The sequence below is a fragment of the Colobus angolensis genome, unplaced genomic scaffold, assembly GCF_000951035.1.
Source record: "Colobus angolensis palliatus isolate OR3802 unplaced genomic scaffold, Cang.pa_1.0 Scaffold121, whole genome shotgun sequence".
NCBI classification, from domain to species: domain Eukaryota; kingdom Metazoa; phylum Chordata; class Mammalia; order Primates; family Cercopithecidae; genus Colobus; species Colobus angolensis.
In genome coordinates this window covers 2,414,295-2,436,488 of record NW_012113253.1, presented here as the reverse complement: position 1 = coordinate 2,436,488, position 22,194 = coordinate 2,414,295, and the positions used below count along the sequence as shown (strand labels likewise).

The 22,194-nt window shown below is 35.0% G+C and overlaps 1 protein-coding gene across 2 annotated transcripts in view; it reads left to right on the top strand.

Annotated features, from left to right (window-relative positions):
- Nucleotides 1-22,194, top strand: part of ZFPM2 (zinc finger protein, FOG family member 2) — a 490,202-nt gene that overhangs the window by 120,444 nt on the left and 347,564 nt on the right. For both annotated transcript variants that reach the window (XM_011931024.1, XM_011931016.1), the window contains exon 3: nt 842-943. Coding sequence is in view for 1 of the 2 variants with exons in the window: in XM_011931016.1 (XP_011786406.1) it covers nt 842-943 (102 nt within the window). In the remaining variant the exon portion in view is untranslated. The remainder of the gene's footprint in view (nt 1-841; nt 944-22,194) is intronic.

Below are 22,194 nucleotides of genomic sequence, written 5' to 3'. Positions count from 1 at the left end.
TATGGCAAAATATTAGTTAATATTTTAAAGTATACATTGTGTTAAAGTGGATTACTTTTCCTTAAAAGCAGCACATACTTTGTTACATTATCACTTAAAATGAAGGTACTCATTAAGACCTTTTACTTTTAAAATATGGTTGTATCCTTAAGGTTTCTCCTTTGCCATAACTTTATTTTTGCTCAGAATGTTACTGCCTTTTTAGTGTGAAAATGATGGCATACAATTATAGAAACTAGCATATTTATTCAAGCAAAAGTATAGCTTTATAGTTTCCTTTATTGTGAGGAGTTGAGTCAATGGCTAATCATTTAATTATGGCCTTTTACACTATATTTTTAAAACAAATAAGACCCAGTCTTAGCAAGCATAAAGCTGGGGAAAAATAAAAATGTTCTTCAAAGTAATCTAAATTCAACCAAAACCATAGATATGTCTTATTCTACGATATTTATTTATCTGCATCTTATCTTTAGAAAAGTTACAATTTGGAAATAAATGAGTTAAGATTTTCTGTATTGAAAGTATTAGAAAAAAATATAAACTGCAATTTCATTTTCTTCTTATATATATTGAGAACTCCAAAGGAAATTTTACATGGAAATGTTTTTTATTGCTTATAGTACTTAACTTCATTCATTTATTGATAACAAATACTGATTTTCTTTATTGTGAAGCCACAATAGATATCAAAATAATCATGAACGTTATTAGTATAATGACAATATGTATAGCAAACCTGTAATTAGATATATGATAAGGACAGCCCTAAGTGAGGATGTGAATGTGGAAGAGAGGGCTTTGCTCATTTTCTTTCTCTCCTTGTGTCGGTGTTTTCCAGGTGATGATGAAGGAATCCAGGAGACAGCAGAATCAGATGGGGACACTCAGTCAGGGAAACCGAGGCAATCTGGAGTTGAGACAGACGACTGGGATGGCCCAGGTAGGAGAGAATATGTAAAATTCAACCATCTTTACTACTGTTAGAAATACATATTTTTCTTTTTTTCCTGAACATTAGTTAGCTTGCAAAAAATGTTTTTGTGTGTGCTGGTTATTATAAGAGAGTTTAAATATAGATTATTATTTTAAAAATACTTTTTAGATTTTTGTCACATAAACCGTAAAAACCAAAGTGCTACCACTGCTTGAAGTTTCCGTCATTTTTTTCTTTCATCTTCATGTAAAATTAGTCAATTCTACTTGCTTCTTTGAACAAAGGATTTTTAAGCTACATCCAAATTTAAATTGGGCACAATATTAAAACTTAGAAACAAGAAACAGTAGTACTTCAAAGAGCGGTCATTTTCAGTTTAGTCATGTTTTAAGTCATAGGTTGAACCTCAATACATATTTAGAAGTTTAGAAAATATCAAAAGATGCCCCCTTTTCATCTAAGGTTTGGGTAACATTTTCATTTTGATGAGTAAAATTACATTTGATTTTAAAGATCTTAACATTTAATCATTTAAAGAAAAACAAAAACTGATCAAAATACTCCACCACACAAATATAAATATATGTAAATATGTAACAGTCAAAAGAACTCTGCAGAAAAAAGTCTTTACATTTGGTGCCAAGTAATTTACAATTGATAGTATATTTATAAATGGAGACTATTATATCATCAGGTTTAAGAATATAAGTGAGTTCTGAAATAGTTTTAGCCATAATTTCCAAAGCAGTAACATTTTTCATTAAGAAAGATCCCTATATTTCAATCACATTTTCACCCTTGCATGACTTTGCAAATTGCTCTCTGCTGTACGTGAAGAAGAGAGGAACTCCAGCAGTAATTTTCTGAAACCAGCAGCTGGAAAATATAATGCAAACAAAAATGAAGATAGAGTATATCTGATTATTATGATGTCATTTCTAATGTTATTCATCATACACACAAATGTTTGTATTCTGTATTCTATAATATAATGCTATACAAGATTTTAGATCAAAAATGTATTATTTTTAAAGTATCTTATTACCACATTTTAAGAGTTTAAAGGAAAATATAGCCTTCTGGCATTTTCACCTTATGGCATGATGCTTCTTCTCAATGTGGGGAAGAATTCCCTTGATTAAAAAAAAAAAAAAATAGAAAAAAAGATTTTTAGAACATCTTGGTTTTGTCATGGAGGTTACCTTTAACTTAAAAACAGTGAGTGAACTTTTATATCTTATATTATATCTTATAGTTATTATTATTTTTTTTTGAGACAGGGTCTCACTCTGTTGCCCAGTCTGGGGTGCAGTGACATGATCTTGGCTCACTGCAGCTTCCACCTCCCAGCCTCAAGTGATCCTCCCACCTCAGCCCTGCAAGTAGCTGGGACTTCAGGCATGCACCACCACAACTAGCTAATTTTTATATTTTTTGTAGATACTTGGTCTCACCATGTGGTCCAAGCTAGTCTCAAACTCCTGAGCTCAAATGATCTGCCTGACTCAGCCTCCCAAGTAGCTGGGACTACAGGCGTGTGCCACCATGCCCAGATAATTTTTTATATTTTTAGTAGAGATGGGGTTTCACCATGTTAGCCAGGATGGTCTCGATCTCCTGACCTCATGATCCAGCCGCCTTGGCCTACCACAGTGATGGGACTACAGGCGTGAGCCACTGTGCCTGGCCATAGTTCTTTATTCATAGAATTAAGTATGTATATGTTAATTTAGAAGCGTTTTTACATTTAAAATTAATTTAGATGGTCTTTTAGATATGCCTGCTTGCAGAAAGGTACATTCTGGCTTACTCTTACATTGGGGAAAATTTGTGGGGAGTAGGTTTTTATCTTTGTTTATGTCTGGGGCCCATAGCTGTTCCAGTGACTTGGGAGTAAGTAAGCAAATTTTAGGGGATAAAATAGCAAACACGTGCTATACACCCAGTGCTACCTTTTTCAGGAAGCTTTTCAACAAATAAAGTTGTATTTGTGGCTAAAAAAAGAGGGAGAGAGAAAGTGAACAAAGTGAGGAATTATGCTGTCATTCAAAGTAAAGAATTTTCCATTTTCATTTAAATTTATTTAATGTATTTAATTTAATGTTGTTTTTATTTATTTGATATTGGTAAAAAAAAAAACTTTATACTCTTTTCTGGGCACATGTGGTTATGACAAAACTTTGAAGAGAAAATACATGTCTCTAAGCAGGTATGCCTACAAAAAAATTGCTTCTTTGTCTATTATAAAGTGAGTAACAATTTTTTGTCCATATATATTTAGCCAAAAAAAGGGTTTTACTATTATGAAACTCCCTGAATTGAAGTTGATTCATAACAAAATAATATCCATTTATTTACTTTTCAAGGTAGAGTATTCATTAATTTCCTTTAATCAGGAGATTTGGGAGAAAGTACGGGGTATTTTGTGTTTTCGCTATTGCATAAACAGCAATTAGTTCGATGTTACTACTGCAAGTTTTGTTATTAATGAAACAGTATTGGCATTTTCCAACTGTAGTCAGGAGAGAAAATTGTGCAACTTTTAGTGATAGTTTCCAAACATATTGGAAAATGGGCTTTACTGATGGTTACCCCATTTACCCTGATATGATTATTACACATTGTTTTCCTGTCTTAAAATATCTCATATGCCCCATAAATATATACACCTACTGTATGCCCACAAAAATTAAAAATTAAAAAAAAAATAGGCTTTAGATTCCATGGGTTTAGGTTCAATTCTAGATTTAATACTCACTAGCTGGGAGATTTTTGGCAAAAAATTTGGAATTTTGGCAAAAAAAAAAAAAATTGTTCTCTCTTTGCCTATATCCTCATTTGTAAAAAATAGAAAATAATTTTAACAGCTCTTAGAGAATTAAATCAGATCATATACATAAAATGCCAGTGATTTACTACTGTGGCTTTGCAGTTGTTGAGTCTTGAAGCAGAACTTTTTAAAATTCTTCTTAGAGTTTCTAATGCCCAGTAGCACATCTGATGAAATGAAGAGAAAAGTTTTGTTATACTGAGTTGAGCCACAAATTATTGATTAAGATATGAGGTACTGAAACAGATTTGGATTTCAAGGTCTTCTAATTTTAAGGTTCTCCACCTCAGTTCTGACAGTCACCCTAAGAGAGATGGTTTTCTCTAAAAAGAGAAAAGAATCAAAGGATGAGCAAATTATCTAAGGAATTTGAGGCATAGAGCTGATGTCATTTAAGATGGATCAGGATTTATCTTTTTTTTTTTTAAGAGCTTAATTGATGATGACTCCACAACCTTTCTTGATAGCTGAATTAAATAATGAATCAACTCCCATCTGAAGTGTTCCATTTTATCAAATGCAGATTCCACAGTGGAAAGTACTTTTTTCTTATGTTATTCAACTAAAAGATATGTTTTGTTATCACTATTGCTCACACCTTTGTTAGCTGTTATGATTAAGTGTAACCTAAACAATCTTTAAGAAAATTATCTTACATGTAAACATTTCTGTGGTGGAATTCTTTCATGTTTAAATGTTTCTGATTCCTATTTAAGTATACTTCAAGTTCCTATGAATCTTTCATAGTTTGAATGAAAAGCTAGACACACACTAAGCTAGTAAGGTTCAGGCCAGTATAAAAGTCATCATCTCATTATTTCAGTATCTCTCACATCTGTTTTTTAATGTAATTGTTCTTTCTTGCTTATAAAATTTTACTTGGACACTTCTTTGCTTGGAATCTAATTCACAGAACATTTACTTTTCACTATTCTGGTTTTTCATCTGTATTTGACCATATTTTATTTATAACATCTGTCTTCTTTTAAGTAAACATCTTTTCTTTTCTTTTCCTCACAAATTTTATGTTTTATCACTATCACAAGTTCTTCATTTGCCAATATTCTTATACGTCTAAGTGTTCAATAAATATTTATCTTGCATTTATTGTAATAATTGTTTAGAGTACTTGGGAGAATTTCAAGGTGTAACATGATGCTGTCCGTATTCTCATTTTTTGGATGTCATTTCCCTCCTGTAGGCTTCTTTAATTATTCATGTACCATATTTGAGTCACTGATGCAATAATGAAGCATCTCATAGACTGAAGAGTAGAGTATGGTTTAAACTACAGAATGAAGTGTACAGATTTTAGATTCTGGCATGTTAAGTTCAGAAGTTCAGGCCAAGCTTCAGTTTCCTTATCTTTAAAATGGGAATAATAATAGCTTGAAATACTGTGATGAGGATGAAATATGAAAGAGATGATATTTACAAAGTGTCCAGCACAGAACTTGGGAGAGAATAGGACTTGCTAAATATGTGAGTGGTCTTCCCTTACCCTAGGACTGAACTTTGTTGAACAGTTTTGACTTCATCCTTTCAGACAGACCAGTGGTTGGAATGTTGACCTTATTTTGAAAATAGTGTTCACATCCCTAGCGATCTTAAGAACCACATTCCATGACCGAAGTCTGTTTTATGTACTCGTATTTAGGAGACTAGGGAAAGAAAACTTAGGTAAATCTTTTATAAATCTGTCATCTGCCTTTATGAAATAAGCACCTTAAAAGTCACATCTTACTTACATCAACTTTCAGTGTGCTAATTCTCTGAATTACCTGATTAAAACATGGTTACTTCTTTTTGCACTTGGGAATAGTGAAAATCTGATTTGTCTGGTACAATATTGAATGAAATCTTGGTCTTACCATCAGGCTTACAGCAGCTATAATTGAAACTTCCAGGAGCTCTAATAAAGGAAAATATCATGCTACTTAAATATGCAAATAAGTACATGTACCCCCCCCCATAACATGTCTTAATGCAGACATACACAGGTATAACATTTTGAGCAGGTATTGAGATTCTTTGACACAAACTTTTCAGGGTAAGTATATACCTCTATTTAAATAGATTTTAACGTTTATATATTAAACTTTGGGTCATTTCAATAAAAATGAAGTAGAAAATCAAACACTATATTGATGATTTGTAAGAATAAAATTTGTAATCTTTTTTTGAATTATACATTTTCAAATATTAAAACTTGCTTTTACACTAATAAGTCAGAGTATGCATCAAAGGTAAATTATTTTGGGGTAATGTCATGAATGGAGAAGACCAAAAACATCCCTCTGTTTATATCTTGGCTCTGCCACTTATCAATTTTGTGACGTTGAGCAAGCTATTAACACTCCAAGGCCTCAGTTTCCTTGTTTGTAAAATAGGGCTAATAATAATAACTACGTCATTAATGAGATTTAACATCTGAAGCATGGAGCTCAAAGCTTCCTAAGTGCTCAATTAATTACTCTTAATATTACTTTCACTATCATTTCAGCAATTGTACCTGTGTGGCCATTACAACGCCTTACATGTAATAAGTCCTTGTTAAACATTAGCGCAGTGAGTTAATTTGGCAAAATGATTTTGCAATGTAAAAGTCATTGTAGGATTATGTTAAGTATGTTCTATTCAGTCTGACTTAAAACATGATTCAATTCAATAATTTTTAATGTAAATAAATTTTCAAAAATAAATGTCTAGGGCAAAATCAGACCTGTCTACTTGTTGCCTCTTAACTAAAAATTGGTCAAGGTATCTGTAAATAAGTTGCTTTATACAGTTGCTGTTCAACATGAGGGATATAAACAGATAATCAGGCAAGTTCTGCTTTGTACTTTAAATTAAACTAGTAAGATGATCACTTTTGCATAAAGTGAAACTGTAGCCAGAAGACCACTATGAGATAGAAGCACACACTTAATGATACAGCTTTTTCCTCCTCTTTACTAGTCCAAAGAAGGGCTTGAAGATTACAGTTCTGATTTCGTTTCCTTTTTGATTGGGAAAATGTGGTAGATATAAGATCTGGGAAATGCCATTTGAAGTAAATTAACAAAAACCTATGAAACATAGTTAACCATAGATATAGTCTGACAGTAAGAAGAATATTGTGAGAAGCGGAGGAAATCCTAGAATGACTGTGTATTACTCTGACAGTGAATTGGTATTATCTCTGCTATCAGATAATGCAGTTATCATTAATTTTCACATTTGCATTTCAATCTTTGGAAGGAAATGACTCTTGCCGGATGAAGATAAGAGCTCTGTACCACTATAATGAACCATCATTTTATCTCAATGCTTTGTGTCCATATGAAAATGAGGCAGAGAGGAGTGTGTGTGTGTGTGTGTGTGTGCTCACATGTGTGTGTATGGGGGGGTCAGGAAAATATTATAGCAAAGTGTCAAAAACTGGTACAGACTTTTGAGCCCTTTATGAAACAAGAGGGGGTAAAAAATAAACCTTCTGTAGTGTCGTTAAGTGGATATTGGATTAAAAGATGAAAGCCTGACTCTTTGTAGAACAGATTGCCACATGAACACGGTAAAAAAGTTCTCTTTTATTCCCTACTCCAATTTGCACTCTCATACAGAATTAGGACAGACATAAACACAACCAAAAAGAAAAGGAAAAAAGAAAAAAGTAGGTTGGATCACTGTTTGGAAAGGCAGCTAATGTCTTTGATTCATAAACAACTTTATGAAGTATATCAATTTATTATTACTAGTATGATGATTTTACTTCTTCAGCTGTATAAGAATGGGAACTAAGTATATTTAGATAGTGGCTTGTTTTAGAGTTTGCAAACATCTAATTTGTTTACATAAGTTAAATTGAGAAATTCAAGTTAAAGATAATGAATTTGAGATAAATTTTCTTTGGACCTTTCATTGCAGTGACCTTTTCATGAGACACAGTACTGGAAAATGGATACAGTGCCAAATTTTATGATTATCTTATGGTCCCCAAAATATATGACAATTCACTATTTGCAGTAGAAGCTCCCTCAACTAAACTACAATTTCTATCCCTCTCTAAAACTTACTGATTGAAGCAGTTTTGGTTTCAGTTCTATACCACCAAATTTATATGTTCAAATTCTAACCTTCAGTACCCCAGAATGTGGTATTCTTTGGAAATAGGGTTTTTGAAGATATAATTGGATAAGATGAGGTCGTAGTAAAGTAGGGTGGACCCTTGATCGAATATAACTGGTCTTCTCTGGGAGACAACACAGGAGAATGCCTTGTGGAGATCAAGGCAGAGATCCCCATGATACTTCTACATGCCAAGGAAAGCTAAAGATTGCCAGTAAACCACCAGAAGCTAGAGGAGAGAGGCATGGAACAGATACTTCCTCACAGCCCTCAGAGGGAACCAATCCTGTTGACACCTTGATCTTGGACTTCTAACCTCCAGAACTGTGAAACAATGAATTCCTGTTATTTCAGCCACTCAGCAAACTGATACAGGAGCCAGGAGTTAGAAAGAAACGATGTGGGCAGTCACTTGTATGCTTCCTAGGCATACTTTTTACTATAATTTTTACTTTATTTTAAATATTGTCTAAACCAATGAAATATGTTCACACAAAATATATTATTTCTATGAAAACTATGTTGAAACCTTCAAAAGACTGGATAAAGGAAAATCACTAAAAAATGTAGGTGTGGTCAAAACAACTGAATAATTTGTGAGAAAAATCTTACAAAATATTAAAGAAACTTCACTTAAATAGCTTTGCAAAAGCTTTTACATCCTCCATTCTAATGAAACAAACTAGAAATCATACATGAAGAATGTGAATGCTGTTTATACAGAAGAATGTGAATGCTGTTTATACAAGTGAAACACAAATCGGTCTATATAAAATGTCTAAACCCTATATAAAAAGTTTGATGCTTTTATGCATTTTTATAAAGTAAAATATGATGCTTATAACGCTATTTAAAAAATATTTCTATGGTTTGGCTATTTTGATTAAATAACCACTACCCACCCCAGTTGTGTTCACTAACAGGGTTTTACTGTGTTCTTTCCCATTGAACCATAATTCAGCTTAGAATGCATCTCAACAGGGCACTTTAGAAAGACACTACCCATCAGTAGGAATTGGTATATAAGAAATATCTTTGCCATTCCTTTTATAATCTCTATTATTAAAATGTATGCACTGTCCAGGCACAGTGTCTCATGCCTGTAATCCCAGTGCTTTGGGAGGTCTCGGTGGGAGGATCTCTTGAGCCCAGAAGTTTGAGACCAACCTGGGCAACATGGTGTAACCCTTATTTCTACAAAAAAATTAAAAAAACAATAGCCAGATGTGGTGATTGGCACCTGTGGTCCAAGCTACTTGGGAGGCTGAGGCAGGAGGATTGCTTGAACCTAGGAATTTGAGGCTGTAGTGAGCTATGATCCTGCTACTGCACTCCAGCCTGAACAACAGAATGAGACCCTGTCTCAAACAACAACAACGAAACAACAAACAAACGAAACCCAAAATTATGCATTAAATATGTATGTTGGACCAGGGATTATTGGCATTGATTTCCTTGTACCAGTGTTGTGCTCTGAAAATATATGTGAGAGTAAATTGACTCTCATATCTGGAAAGCTGAAAGAAAGAAGTAAACCTATTTTGTTTTTATTTGGCTGGTTTTAAAAAGAACTTAAGTGGGCTTAAAATATAAGTAAAGATCAACACAATGGTATGCATTGGAAGTAGTTTAAAATCATGAAAAGTAAAATATATACAATTTGATATTGATGTGCCACAAATTTGGAACTAAATTACTAGAAGGATAATATTGACTGAGGACACAGATAAATTAGTTAGGGCAAGTTTATGTTTTCAGCTACATATTTAGTATCAACTATATGCAACACTCAGTGTTAGGCCCTAGGATATATGGTGGTACATTAACCAGAGTGGTCTCAACTTCAGAGACTGTATGTTCTACCAGAAATTGAAAATTGTTTTAATAATGATTCTTGAATGCTTATTGCATATGTGATAGCTGTTCTCTTGAAGTAATTTAAATGATATCATAAAACTATATTATCAGTGGTGGGGCTGGCCCGGTCTGGTGGAAAGAGATTCAGTAATGATTCCTGTGAGGACCAATCATTTTTAACTTAATTTGTTTTTATTTTTATTTTTTATATTTTAATATGCAAAGTTGTAAACATGCATCAAAGAAGAGGGAAGAGTACAATGAATTCCCATGTACCCATTGCCCAACTTCAAAAGTTATCAACTTTTAGCTAATCTGGTTTCATCACTTCCTTCTAAATTTTTTTTTCTAGAGTTTTGTTTTGTTTTGTTTTTCTTTTTGAGATGGGGTCTTGCCCTGTCACCCAGGCTGGAGTGCAGTGGCGCCATCTCAGCTCACTGCAGCCTCCGTCTCCTGGATTCAAGTGATTCTCCTGCCTCACTTCTCCTCCCTAGTATGACACCACACCCAGGTAATTTTTTTTAATTTTTATTAGAGATGAGACTTCACCATGTTGGCCAGGCTAGACTCGAACTCCTGGCCTCAGCCTCCCAACGTATCTAGAGTATTTTAAAGCGAGTTTCAGAAATCATGTCATTTCACTCATAGGTTCTTTGATAGTCTCTCTAATAAATGAGGACTTTTGCTTTAAACAAATATCAGTATAACACATAAAAATATTCTTAATATTATCTAAAGTTCAATTCATTTTCAAACTTCCCTACTTATCTCAAAAAATGTCTATGGTTGGTTCATTGGAATCAGGATTCAACAAAGATCCACATATTGGTTTATATGATAAGTCTTTTCGAATGGATAGCAGTCTCTCTCCCCCTACACTTACCCCCCACCCCCCATACACACACTTATTTGTGGAAATGAAATTTCTCCTGCAGTACTTTTCATGTTCTAAACTGGGTAGATTGCATCCTGGTGGTGTTGTGTAGCATGTTCTTCGATACCCCACATTTCTTGTAAATTGGTTGTTAATCTAGATCCTTGAGTAAATTCAGGTTTGATATGGTGGGCATCAATACTGCATACACACTGGTGCTTTTTACTGCTTTATATCAGCAGGCACATAAAGACTGGGTGCCCAACTGCATGCTCCAGTGCACTACCAGTACGAGTGTGTGATGTACTGTGTGGTGGGAATGCTCACATGTACTGTCGCTCCAGTTACACTTGTAGTGATAGTACAGTGTATCGGGTGGTTAGGTGTTTTCAGCCTGATCCGATGTTTGTCAAGTTTCTGATCAGCTTTTCCCTAATAATTATTGCCAGGTTTCATTGTATCTATAGGATTTGCAAAATGCTGGTTTTCACATTTTGTCATTGTTTGTGCGAATTGTTTATTAGCTAAAATTATTATCTAAAATTGTTATCTTATGAAAATCTTCCCTTCCCCTATTTGGTTTTCCTTAAATACTGTTCATAAAGAAAGGGGAGGACAAATGCATCATTCTCATTATTTACAAATTTGTGAAATAGTGAATTGGTGCCTTCACCCTCCAAAAGTGACTAAGACCTCAGGGTGGTTTCTGAGACCTTTTGACATGAACATAATAGACTTTGATAGCCCATTTTACTCCTGGCATGATAAAATGTCAGAGGTTCATCTTGTTAGTTTTCTGTTCTAAACTTGGGGTGAGCTGTTTCTCCAAGGATCATGGGTTACTGTTCCTGGGATTTGGTACAAGATGAGCATCTCAGATCTGAAAATTCAAAATCCAAAATGCTGAGTACATGGTATTCAAAGGAAATGCTCATTGGAGCATTTTGGAATTTTGATTTTCTTATTTGGGATGCTCAACAAGTATTGCAAATATTCCAAAAAATTTTTAAAAATGTAGAATCCAAAATATTTCTAGTTCCAAGCATTTCAGATAAGAGATACTCAAACCAGTATTTAAAGACCTCAATCTAGGTAAAAGGGGTGTAAAGTATTTATTTAAATTAACATCTGAAAGAGAAAAAGGCATTATTAGTTGGACAGAGCATGGGAAGGGGGTTTGAGCAAAAACTGGGATTAGAATAACCTGGGCAGAATATGCAACATTTTCAAAACCCTTGTCATGAGAAGGAACGTGAATTCAAGGCCATTGTGGTTGGAGCTAAGAATGCCAACCAAGAGAGTGGTGTAAGATGAAGCAGGGTTCAGATTCTTCAGTGCCTTATATTCTGTAATACTATTGTTGGATTTAAACTCAAAGCCATCCTGAAGACATAAAATGCAGAGAAGTCACATGCTCATATTTGCATTAAGAATAAAAAAGCAAAGGACACTGATGACTATGTAGAGAGTGGACAGAAGGAAGTAAAAATTCACTGGCCTTATCAAGAGGTCACAGTGGCTTGTAGAGAGCGCTTTATATATTTGTTAGTGTCATTATATGTGGCTTTCTCAATGTAGAATATTTTGACACCATTTACTGAGGTAAGGAAGACTGAAGGAAAGGCATGTTCATGGAGTAAGATGATGAGTTGGATTTTTAATATGGCATGTTTTTTATTTACTTGAGATATCCAAATGGAGCTGTTGAGTAGAACATTGGTAATATAGCCAGGAGCCTGGAAGAAAGGTCTGGGGTAGAGATATAAATTGGACAGTTAGCAATGTACTCATGGCAGTGGAATTCTTGGGAGAAGACGAAATTGCCTAGTATAGAAATATAAACCAGAGGGCTGCAAAACAAACCTCTATTCCCTAGAGATAGGAGACAGAAATTCCCTATCTTTAGGGGAAGGATAGAGGAAGAAGAGTCATTGAAGAAGATTGATAAGCAATGGCCAGAGAAGATGGGGAAAACCAGGAAAATGTTTTTTGTTTTTTTTTAAAGAAGGAAGGGGCTATGCCTGGCTTAAATGGTGCTGAGAGACCAAGATGGAGAGTTAAAAATGTCCATAAATTTAGTGACATCCAGATATTAGTGATTTTAACTGGAACTATTTCATGGAGCTTTGGTGGCAGAAACCAGACTGTGGTAGGTTCAGATGAGAGGGAAAAATAAGCACATGGAATCAGCAGTAGTAAACAACCATCATTGATAAATAAACATGTAAAATATTTATTGTCAAATAAATATACAAAATAAATTTTCTTGGTAAATTAGTATATAAAGTACTTAGATTTCTTTAAAACTCTCTGGTAATTGAATAAAATTATTCATTATCATTTACCTCTTATTTTTGCCTAAGAATTTTCTAAACTTCTGAATTTAGGAGTATGCTTCCAGAGACATTTGTATTCCTGTGTTAAACTACTCTGAATCTGTTATCCATTAACTTTATTAAATTGTTTTAGTTTTTATTTTCTGCTCCTACAATATCTTCAGGTTTTCCATAGTATTATTTCTTTTCTTGTTTGTTTGTTTTGAGATGTAGTCTTACTCTGTTGCCCAGGCTGGAGTTCAGTGGCACGATCTTGACTCACTGCAACCTCTGCCTCCTGGGTTCAAGCGATTCTCCTGCCTCAGCCTCCTGAGTAGCTGGGACTACAGGCTCGCACCACCATGCCTGGCTAATTTTTTGTATTTTTATCTGTGACGGGGTTTCACAGTGTTAGTCAGGACAGTGATCCACCCGCCTTGGCCTCCCAAAGTGCTAGGATTACAGACATGAGCCACTGCACCCGGCCGCATTATTTCTTTTAAATTTCATCATTTCTACCTTTGTCTCTCAATAACTTTGGTTTATCAAATAGCTTATGATTTTTGTAAGGTTTATCACTTTTAATGTGTTCGATATGTTACATTTGCTAACAATAAATTATATAATATACATTTGTGCTATGCATTTGATATGTTAGAGGTATGCTTTCTTTTTCAGTAGCCAAACAGATAACAGCCAGTATGTTGTTATTGTATTTTTGTTGTTGTTTTTACCTCAGTAGCACATTTGGACCTTGGGCATTATTATATCTTTGTCTTTATAATAAACTCATGCACTTGTTTCTAAGATTGATACTTGGAGCTTGCAACTTATTCACTCATAAATATGACTTACATATGCTTTCTAGATTTTGTACTTCTTCCCCTGTACCTTTGTAGACCTACATTGAATTAATTAATTTAATTAGTTCAAACATTTGTTGAAGAAGAACTATGCAGTAGGTTCCAAGGATCAAGCGATGGCTTAGTCTGCCTTAAAAAGCTCATAGTACAAAGGAGAAGATAGACAAATGATGAGATAATTAAAACACATGGCTGCGGGTACAGTGATAGAGGCATTTACAGTGGGCGGTGTGATGCTGGTGGTAAGAAATGATGCTGATGAGGTAACACAGGCAATAATGAGCTCGTCAAGCGATCCCAAGGGAGTGATAAATTCACATTGGACTCACTTTAAGTTGTTACTCATTGATAGAAAATGTTTGTTTGCTTGTTTTTTGCCAAGTCTAATTCCATAGCATGTGTGGTAAACATGCTTTCATTTTGCCTGCAGAGAAGCCTTCACTTCCCAGCTAGACCTGCTACCTGGAAGGCACTGTCCTTCCTGTCACTCTCATACCTGAGGAAAGGACAGACTCTCTGAAAGACAAGGGAAAATACAGTTTCCTGCAGGCAGAGAAGGAGCTCCAGATTTAGACATGAGGCTGCCTATTGAAGATGTGTTACATCTACCAACTATATAAAGGCAACAATAAAAGGGTTTGGTAAAAGATTAGCAAAGAAATCTAACCAGGGCCTCTGGTGGCCTTACTGGTCTTACCTGGTGTTCGGAAGTAAGGCTGACTTGGCTCTTGGCTGTTGGAGGTTTTTGGAGAGTTTGAAGGGAATAAGAAAGGAAGCCTCAAGGGATGTCCTCTGAACTTCTTGCCTACAGCAGAGTCTTTTTGACAGAATTCCCATGGACCGTATATTAGGTGTAGTTAAAAGAAAATTGCAAAGTGTTGCATGTTTTCAAATTGTTAAAAATTTAATACAAGGTCACATACAAGGAAGCAAAGAAAAGAGCATATTTCATCTTAAACATTCCTTTATCTTTGGGTAAATACACAAAGAATCAAAGAATTCTTTTTTGTTTTCATGGCAGAGATCAGTTGAAATGAATGTTACACTCCATGTAAAGATAGTCCCAAACTTACTGATGGAATGAAAATTTAAAAAATTCATTTGTTTTCCCCCCATTACCTTTTCCATATTAATCAATGCAGATTGTTACATTTTTTAACATTGTGTTAATAATATAAACTAAAGTGAAAACAACAAATAGACAAATATATTCTATCAGGGATGGAGACATGTTGCCACTTAACAGAATTAAGTAGGCTGTACGCCAAATAATATAAAAATGATCAAGTATCTGAAATTGACAGTGCATGTTTTCAGTATGTATTTTTAATAAGCAATGCATTATTTCATTTGACATTACTTTTAGTTATATTTTCTCTATAAAAGCAATTAAAAGAAAAGCAAGCGAAAAGAAAAGAAAAAAAGGAAGAAAGCATTTTCCATCTTCAGAGTCTTTGCTCTTTCAGTTCTGTTTTTTTAATTAGATGTTTTCTAGAACGTTATCATATTCCTTAGTAGAGAACATATTTTTCTTATTCTGTAAGTTGAATAAGGGGGACATCAGGTCCCCTTGCCATTAAACAATAATTATAGTAATATGATTAAAGCAACAGTTTCTTAATAGGGTGATAAAGGAAAAAAACTTTAAAGAAATTATTCTCACCAATTCTAATGTTATAACTGGGCATGAAAAATATTCTACAAACTGTTTTCTTATTATTAAAGAAGTCACTTGAATGACTCTTCTTTTTTTCTTTCTCTGAGACAGAGTCTCACTCCTTCACTCAGGCTATAGTGCAGTGGTGCAACCACAGCTCACTATAGCCTTGACCTCTTGGGCTCAAGCTATTCTCCCACCTCAGCCTCCCAGAGAGCTGGGACTACAGGTGTACACAATCATGCCCAGCTAGTTTTTTGTTTTGTTTTTATTTTTGCAGAGATGGAGTTTCACCATGTTGCCCCAGCTCAGTAATTCTTGTTAGTTATGCAAATATAAGGCAAATAGGAACCAGAACCTTCCAAACTGGGTGTGTGTGTGGTGGGTGGGGAGGGTGCTTTGTGATTTTGTGATAAATACTCCCTGTCTAGGAAATCTCAGAACCCTGGAAGGAGGTAAGAGACTGATTGGAATATGTACCCTAGGGGCTCTCTCTGTGGTAGTCAACCAAACTCCACTACTTTTCCCCCAACTTGGGGTATGTATTGGCATGCTCAGGCTGCCATAACATAATACCACAGACTGGGTGGATTAAACAACAACAGTTTATTTCCTCATGATTTTGGAGGCTGGAAGTCCAAAATCAGGGTATCAGTAGGCTTTGTTTCTAGTGACGCCTCTCTTCCTAGCTTCCAGATGACTGTCTTCTTGCTGCGCCCTCGCCTCACTTTTTCTGTGTATGTGAGGACTCCTGGTGTGTGTTCCTCTTACAGGGATAGCATTCCTGTTGGCTTAGGGTCCTCTCCTTATGATCTCATTTAACTGTAATTGCCTCCTTAAAGGCTATACCTTCAAAGAGAATAACATTGGGGATTAGGGCCTCAACATATGAGTTTTGGGGGAACACAGTTCAGTCCATAGTGGAGTGGATTATGGTGGCTGTAACCAAAGTCTGCTGGCAGGAAAAGGACACCAAGGGAAGATTTCTGGAAGGCAGATAAAGCTAGGACTCAACATTAGGGCCTTTGGGTTTAAGAGAGAGGGCTGCTTCCCTCATCCCTTGTTCCTGAATCTAGAACCCTCTGGGACCAGATAGCATTCCCTGGGGTCCTGCTCTGGGAAAGAATGACTGAGCTGAGATGTGAGTGTTGATTAAGTGAATGGAACCCTGCAGCCTAAGGTTGTATAGGAGCAGAAGCTGTTTGGGTATCACTTCAGTGGAGAAGGCAAATCAATTTTCTTGTGCAGGAAAGGTTTTCAATAGTGACACCAAAACATAGCAAGCAAAGCTGGGACTCCAGTGGCCTAACGGATTTGCTGTCTTTTCCAAATCCTGGAGAATTTAGGGAGAATAAAGAAGGTCTCAAAACAAAGAGGCTTTACTTGAGGCAAAATTGGGGAATATACCCCAAGCTGACAAATGAGGAAAGAACACAGAAGAACACATAGGAAACCCAGAGAAGGAGGCATCTCCTTGGCTCTGGAAGACCAGTTAAGGCCACTTGCCTTAATAAACATGGAAACATCCAACAGGTAGAAAGTGAGAGGAGAGGAAAAAACATTCCAGCATCGCTGGCACAGGGAGCATGGCCCACCCAGCATCATATGGAGGGTGAAATGGAGTTAGGAGTGAGTTGAGGGCTTGCACTGGACACTCAGCAATAGGCTTTTAAGAAATTTGGGTAAAATGAAAGGTGTCAACATCATTGATAAGTATTTGTGTTCAGTATGAGAATGCATTGAAAGTAATGGAGGAAGTACTTTTAGCTTGCTTTGAGCAGTATAAAGCAAGTAAAAGCAAGAGTTTTCTTACGGTTATGCATACAAAATGAAGCACTTATTATTCTGAAAAGAAAAAAAATGCTCATGTGTTGTGAAAAAATACTTTAACTGTTTTAAGTTATTAAATGTAGAAATTATTTTTGTATCCTGTATTAAATTTTAAAATAAATATGAGATTTTAAAGAGCACTCTACATATAATGCAATTTCTTGATATCTTTGACATGTTGGTGTGGACACTAGAAAAAAATTTTGATTATCAAGAACAAGTAGACATTTTTGAAAAGCTCAAATTATTCATTTATAAAAAAATCATAATTACTATTTTGTGGCAAAATTAATTTCTTATAAAATAGCTTTACAGCCTAGAAAATGGAAATAAATTATTTTAGGAACTCATATAGCTTAAGGCTAATATTTCATGTCAATAATTCATGATTAATATATAGTGGAATATTTTAGCACATTTTAAAATTAAAAGAGATTGTTAGTCAATTCGACTCTCTGGACTTGACTCATTCTTTACTTTTAAAGTAAGCATGGTAAAATAAAAAAAAAAACTTTCAATGCCAGATATTCAAATACAGTAAAATGAAGATGGCATTATATTTAACTGTTAAAAAATGCATGAAATATTTCAACCATGGTTTAAAATTACCTGAAATTAATAATTCTCCTGATTTCCTTTGGGCTTTTAATATTAAATCTGTAGGATTCAGGATATGTCATCCAGTTAGGCCCACTGATAGCTATTTTCAGAAATCTGAAATCATTCAAATAAAAGGGCTTAAAGGTAAACTTAGTAAATCAGAGGTCCTAAAGCATTTGTTTTTCAGAGGGTTATTCTTTTGAAATGATAATAAAATAAACAACTATCTAGGATTAATCTTGAGGTTGTAAAATTCTACTTTTTGGAAATGCTTCCTCTTCTGTGATCTTCTTAGCATTCTCTTTTTTGTTCACATCTCTGGTATCTACTATGTATTAAGAGTTTACTGTGTGCCAGTTACTGTTATAGGCATGAGAGATATAAAAGCGAACAAATTCTCAATGATTTCCCAATAATAACTTTAGGTTACTATTCTCATCTTGACCAATCAGGAAACTGAGGTATAGGAATGTTAAGGAACTTTCCTGAAGTCACACAGCAGATAATCCTGGAATCAAAATTAAGCAGCCTGGACTCCAGAGATTGTGTGTGTGTCACTATTTCATTTCTCTGTTTTTCACACAATGAACTCTTCTTGATTGTGGCACTTATTATTTGCTACCATATTTTGAGATTCCCCTACCTAACTGGAATTCTTTTTTCTTCCCTAAAATATAAGCAAGGAGCAATATGATTTATTTTTCTTTAAACCTATTTATTAAGTTTAATTTATATTTTAATACAATTTTGAGAACTGTTTCCTTTCCAATGCACAACTTTTTGGTTTCTGTGTTTAATTAATCATTTATGTGTCTTCATCCTGGAAAGCACATAATAATCTTAACCTCCACCATTCATCAAGCACCCTGGCTCCAGTCACTGATGCTCAAGGCTCCAGAGCACCCTGGCTCCAGTCCCAATATGTAATCCCTCTTTTATAGCGAAAGATGTTAAGTCTTAGAACCGTTAAATGGTTTACCTGGTTTCATTGCTAACAGAGGACAAAGTCAGGTCTGAGCTTACTGCTTCCCTCTGTGAAGCTTCCTGTGCGAAGAAGGCTGGATGAGGGAGAGACTAAGGTCACAAGTCAAATTCCAGGGAAGGAAGGTAAAGGTAATGGGAGACAGAATCTCAGATGAAAATTGCTTTCAAATTCTGCTGCTCCATTACCCTGCTCAGCAAATTCGCACAAATTACTTAACATTTTTGCCTGTCAACTTTCTATCTCTACCATGGGAGTGCTGTATCCATGCTTCACAGGGCTTTATATTATATAAGTGAATTAATGAAAAGAGTGCCTGACACTGTGTTGTGTAAGCAATATAACCATGACATCATCATCAGCATCGTCATGATCCTTACTTTGTATCCAGATTTTTTTTTTTTTTGTCTAAAATTTTGCTTCAACCTTGTGTCTTCTTCCCCATTATATTTCTTTAACTTCTGAATGGCCAAAGAAATAGTGAATCAGTTTGTATCTATGTTATTCAAAAAATAAAAGTCTTTTATTCGATTCAATGTCCTTGATTAGAGTAAAATGATACTAGCTTAAGTTCAAGTTGAAGTGCTAAAGTATTTCAGAGTGAAAAATATAATTTAGGCAGGTGCTCCTTATGCTTTGCTTCATTCTGCAGTGGATTTGAGATAAATAATAAAAAACATAAAATGTAAAATGATAGAATAAATTTTTAAAGCAGATAAAAGAAAACATAGATAGGAAAATGGCAGAGACAAGAATAGTATTATTGCATGGGTAGCTAAACCATAGAGTCCAAGATAGTTGCTTAAAATGGGCTGAAAATATAATTTTAAGCTTCCTTGCAGGCAGTGTTTGCAAGCCTGCTCTTATATTCATTTTTAATTCATCAACTTTATAAGTAACTTTATATAGGTATATAAACCATCTTTCTATATATAAAACTGCATGTGTGTGTGTATATATATACACACATATACACTTATAGTTTTTTGTTTTTGTTTTTGTTTTTAAGTTGGAGTCTTGCTCTGTTGCCCAGGCTGGAGTGCAGTGGCCGGATCTCGGCTCACTGCAAGCTCCGCCTCCCAGGTTCATGCCATTCTCCTGCCTCAGCCTCCTGAGTAGCTGGGACTACAGACGCCCACTACCACGCCCGGCTCATTTTTTGTATTTTTAGTAGAGACGGGGTTTCACCGTGTTAGCCAGGATGGTCTCAATCTCCTGACCTCGTGATCCACCCGCCTCAGCCTCCCAAAGTGCTGGGATTACAGGCGTGAGCCACCGCGCCCAGCCTATATAGTTTTTATAAACTATATATATTTGTGTGTATATATAATTTATAAAAACACGTTATATAGTTTTCTATAGAGTGCGTGTGTGTGTGTGTGTATATATAACTTTTGTGTTATATGCTCTTCGAAGGAAAGAAAGGATGATCACTTTTAATGATTGGTTATTAGCAGTATTACAATACTAGCAATGTTGGAGTAAAAACTTGCAGTTGAAGAAGAGGAGTTCTGATTAACTCAGGACAACATATTTATTCATTTATCTCTAAACAAACAAACTAGCAAATACATAAATAGCTAACTGCAAAATCTCATGATTTTAGGGTTCTTCATGTGTGGGTGAAATGAAAAGTCTCTCATTCATCTAGGTGGCCTTGGGTTGTTTCTTATTGAGAGAATGTGATGGAAATTTTCTGTCTTTTAAGGCTGTTTCATTTTTTTTTTTTCCCCGAAAAGGAAGATAATCTTATCTCTTCTACCGATGACTACATACTCTATTGCCATCCTTTTCAAATTGAGAAATCTGCATTTACCTCTTAGTGTCTACACTTAAATGCTTGAAGAATCTAACCCAACCAACATATTGTAAGTGAACTCTTGAATGAACTGGTAGCTGTGAATTTTGTGAGGAATACACGTGCCAGAATTAGGAAAGTGCAAAATCCCTGCCTCCCCACTATACTGTCTTCTCTGTACTATTCCCTTTGTTTTTTCTGAGGGCCTCGCAGTTTTGCAGAACAGCCTTCTTATCTCTTTCCTTTTCTCCTTGGGACTTGCCTTCCACAGACCTCTTCAGACATTCTTGCAGAATTGTTCCCATAAGATTTCTATTTTCAATTGGCTTTATACCTTCCAGTTTTATGGCCCATCCAGAACAGCTCAGTTCACTTTCTGAAGAAGAAATAAGAAAGTGCAAAATGTTACCAAATCTTTCCTCCTGTGTTTTCAAAAAACCACATTTGCTGCTTTCTATTTTGTATGCTTTTACAGAAATTCTCTTTAAAAATCAAATATATGCTTATCATTATTTTAATAAAACCTCTGCTGAGTAAATGAATTTTATAGAATTGGGGGAAAAGTTTGCAATGAATGGTGGATGATACTGCTATTCAATAGGGAGCTCTTAAAAATAGAGCAAATGCATAAGACAGTTTTTGCAGTTTTCAATTTGTAAGAAAATGATTTCATTAGAGGGGAAAAAAGAGAGAGAAAACCATCAGTCAGGATGTGGGAGAATGCAGGCTCCTGATGAGACCAGCGGAGAAGACAAACTAAGTGTATGGATGCAGATTAGGCCTCAGAAGATGAGGGTGTAAAAGGGATTTAATGGTGGGGTGGATTATAGAAATCCATGTAACAATGTTAAATAATTATAGTTCCAGCCGAGATCAAAGCAGTGCTGATTGAACACCCTCAAGCTGTTAACATGAAGTATCTTGAAGGGAAAAAAAACCTGCCTCAAAGATTGGTCAGCCTGGGCAAACAATGTCTGTGATCTGTAGAAGTTCCAACTGTATTGAAAGCACCAATTCTAGGGAAGGAAAAATGGAGGAGGCAGCCTGTTAGGGAATTTCTTCCTCTGGAGCTCTCAATCTTAAAACGGACTTTTTAGCTATTTGCGGTTTGTTTGAAAATGCATATATATACCCTTTCTTTTGGAGGGTAGAGAAAAGATATTCACTCAACCTATATCATAGATGTCAATGGGAAGTTCTATAATTGATTTTTATTATTCTTGATTTTTGCCCTTTGAGGAAAACTTCACTTTTGCTGAGTATATCAGAGTGATAATGACAGTAGGTAAGGAAAACTAGAAAAAAAATTTGTGGAAGATACATTTATCTGCAGATAGAGCAAAAATTATATTGAATATAAAGGAAAAAAATGAGAATACATCCAGGCCTGTGGGCTTGTTTGATTTTGTAATGCCTCTAAGACATTAAAAAATACAGAATTATAAAACAATTGAAATTAGTTCTAAAATGAGACAGCCATTTAAATTAACCCCAAGTGTTTTGGACAAACTGAATATAGAACTATATTGATATCTACATCTGTA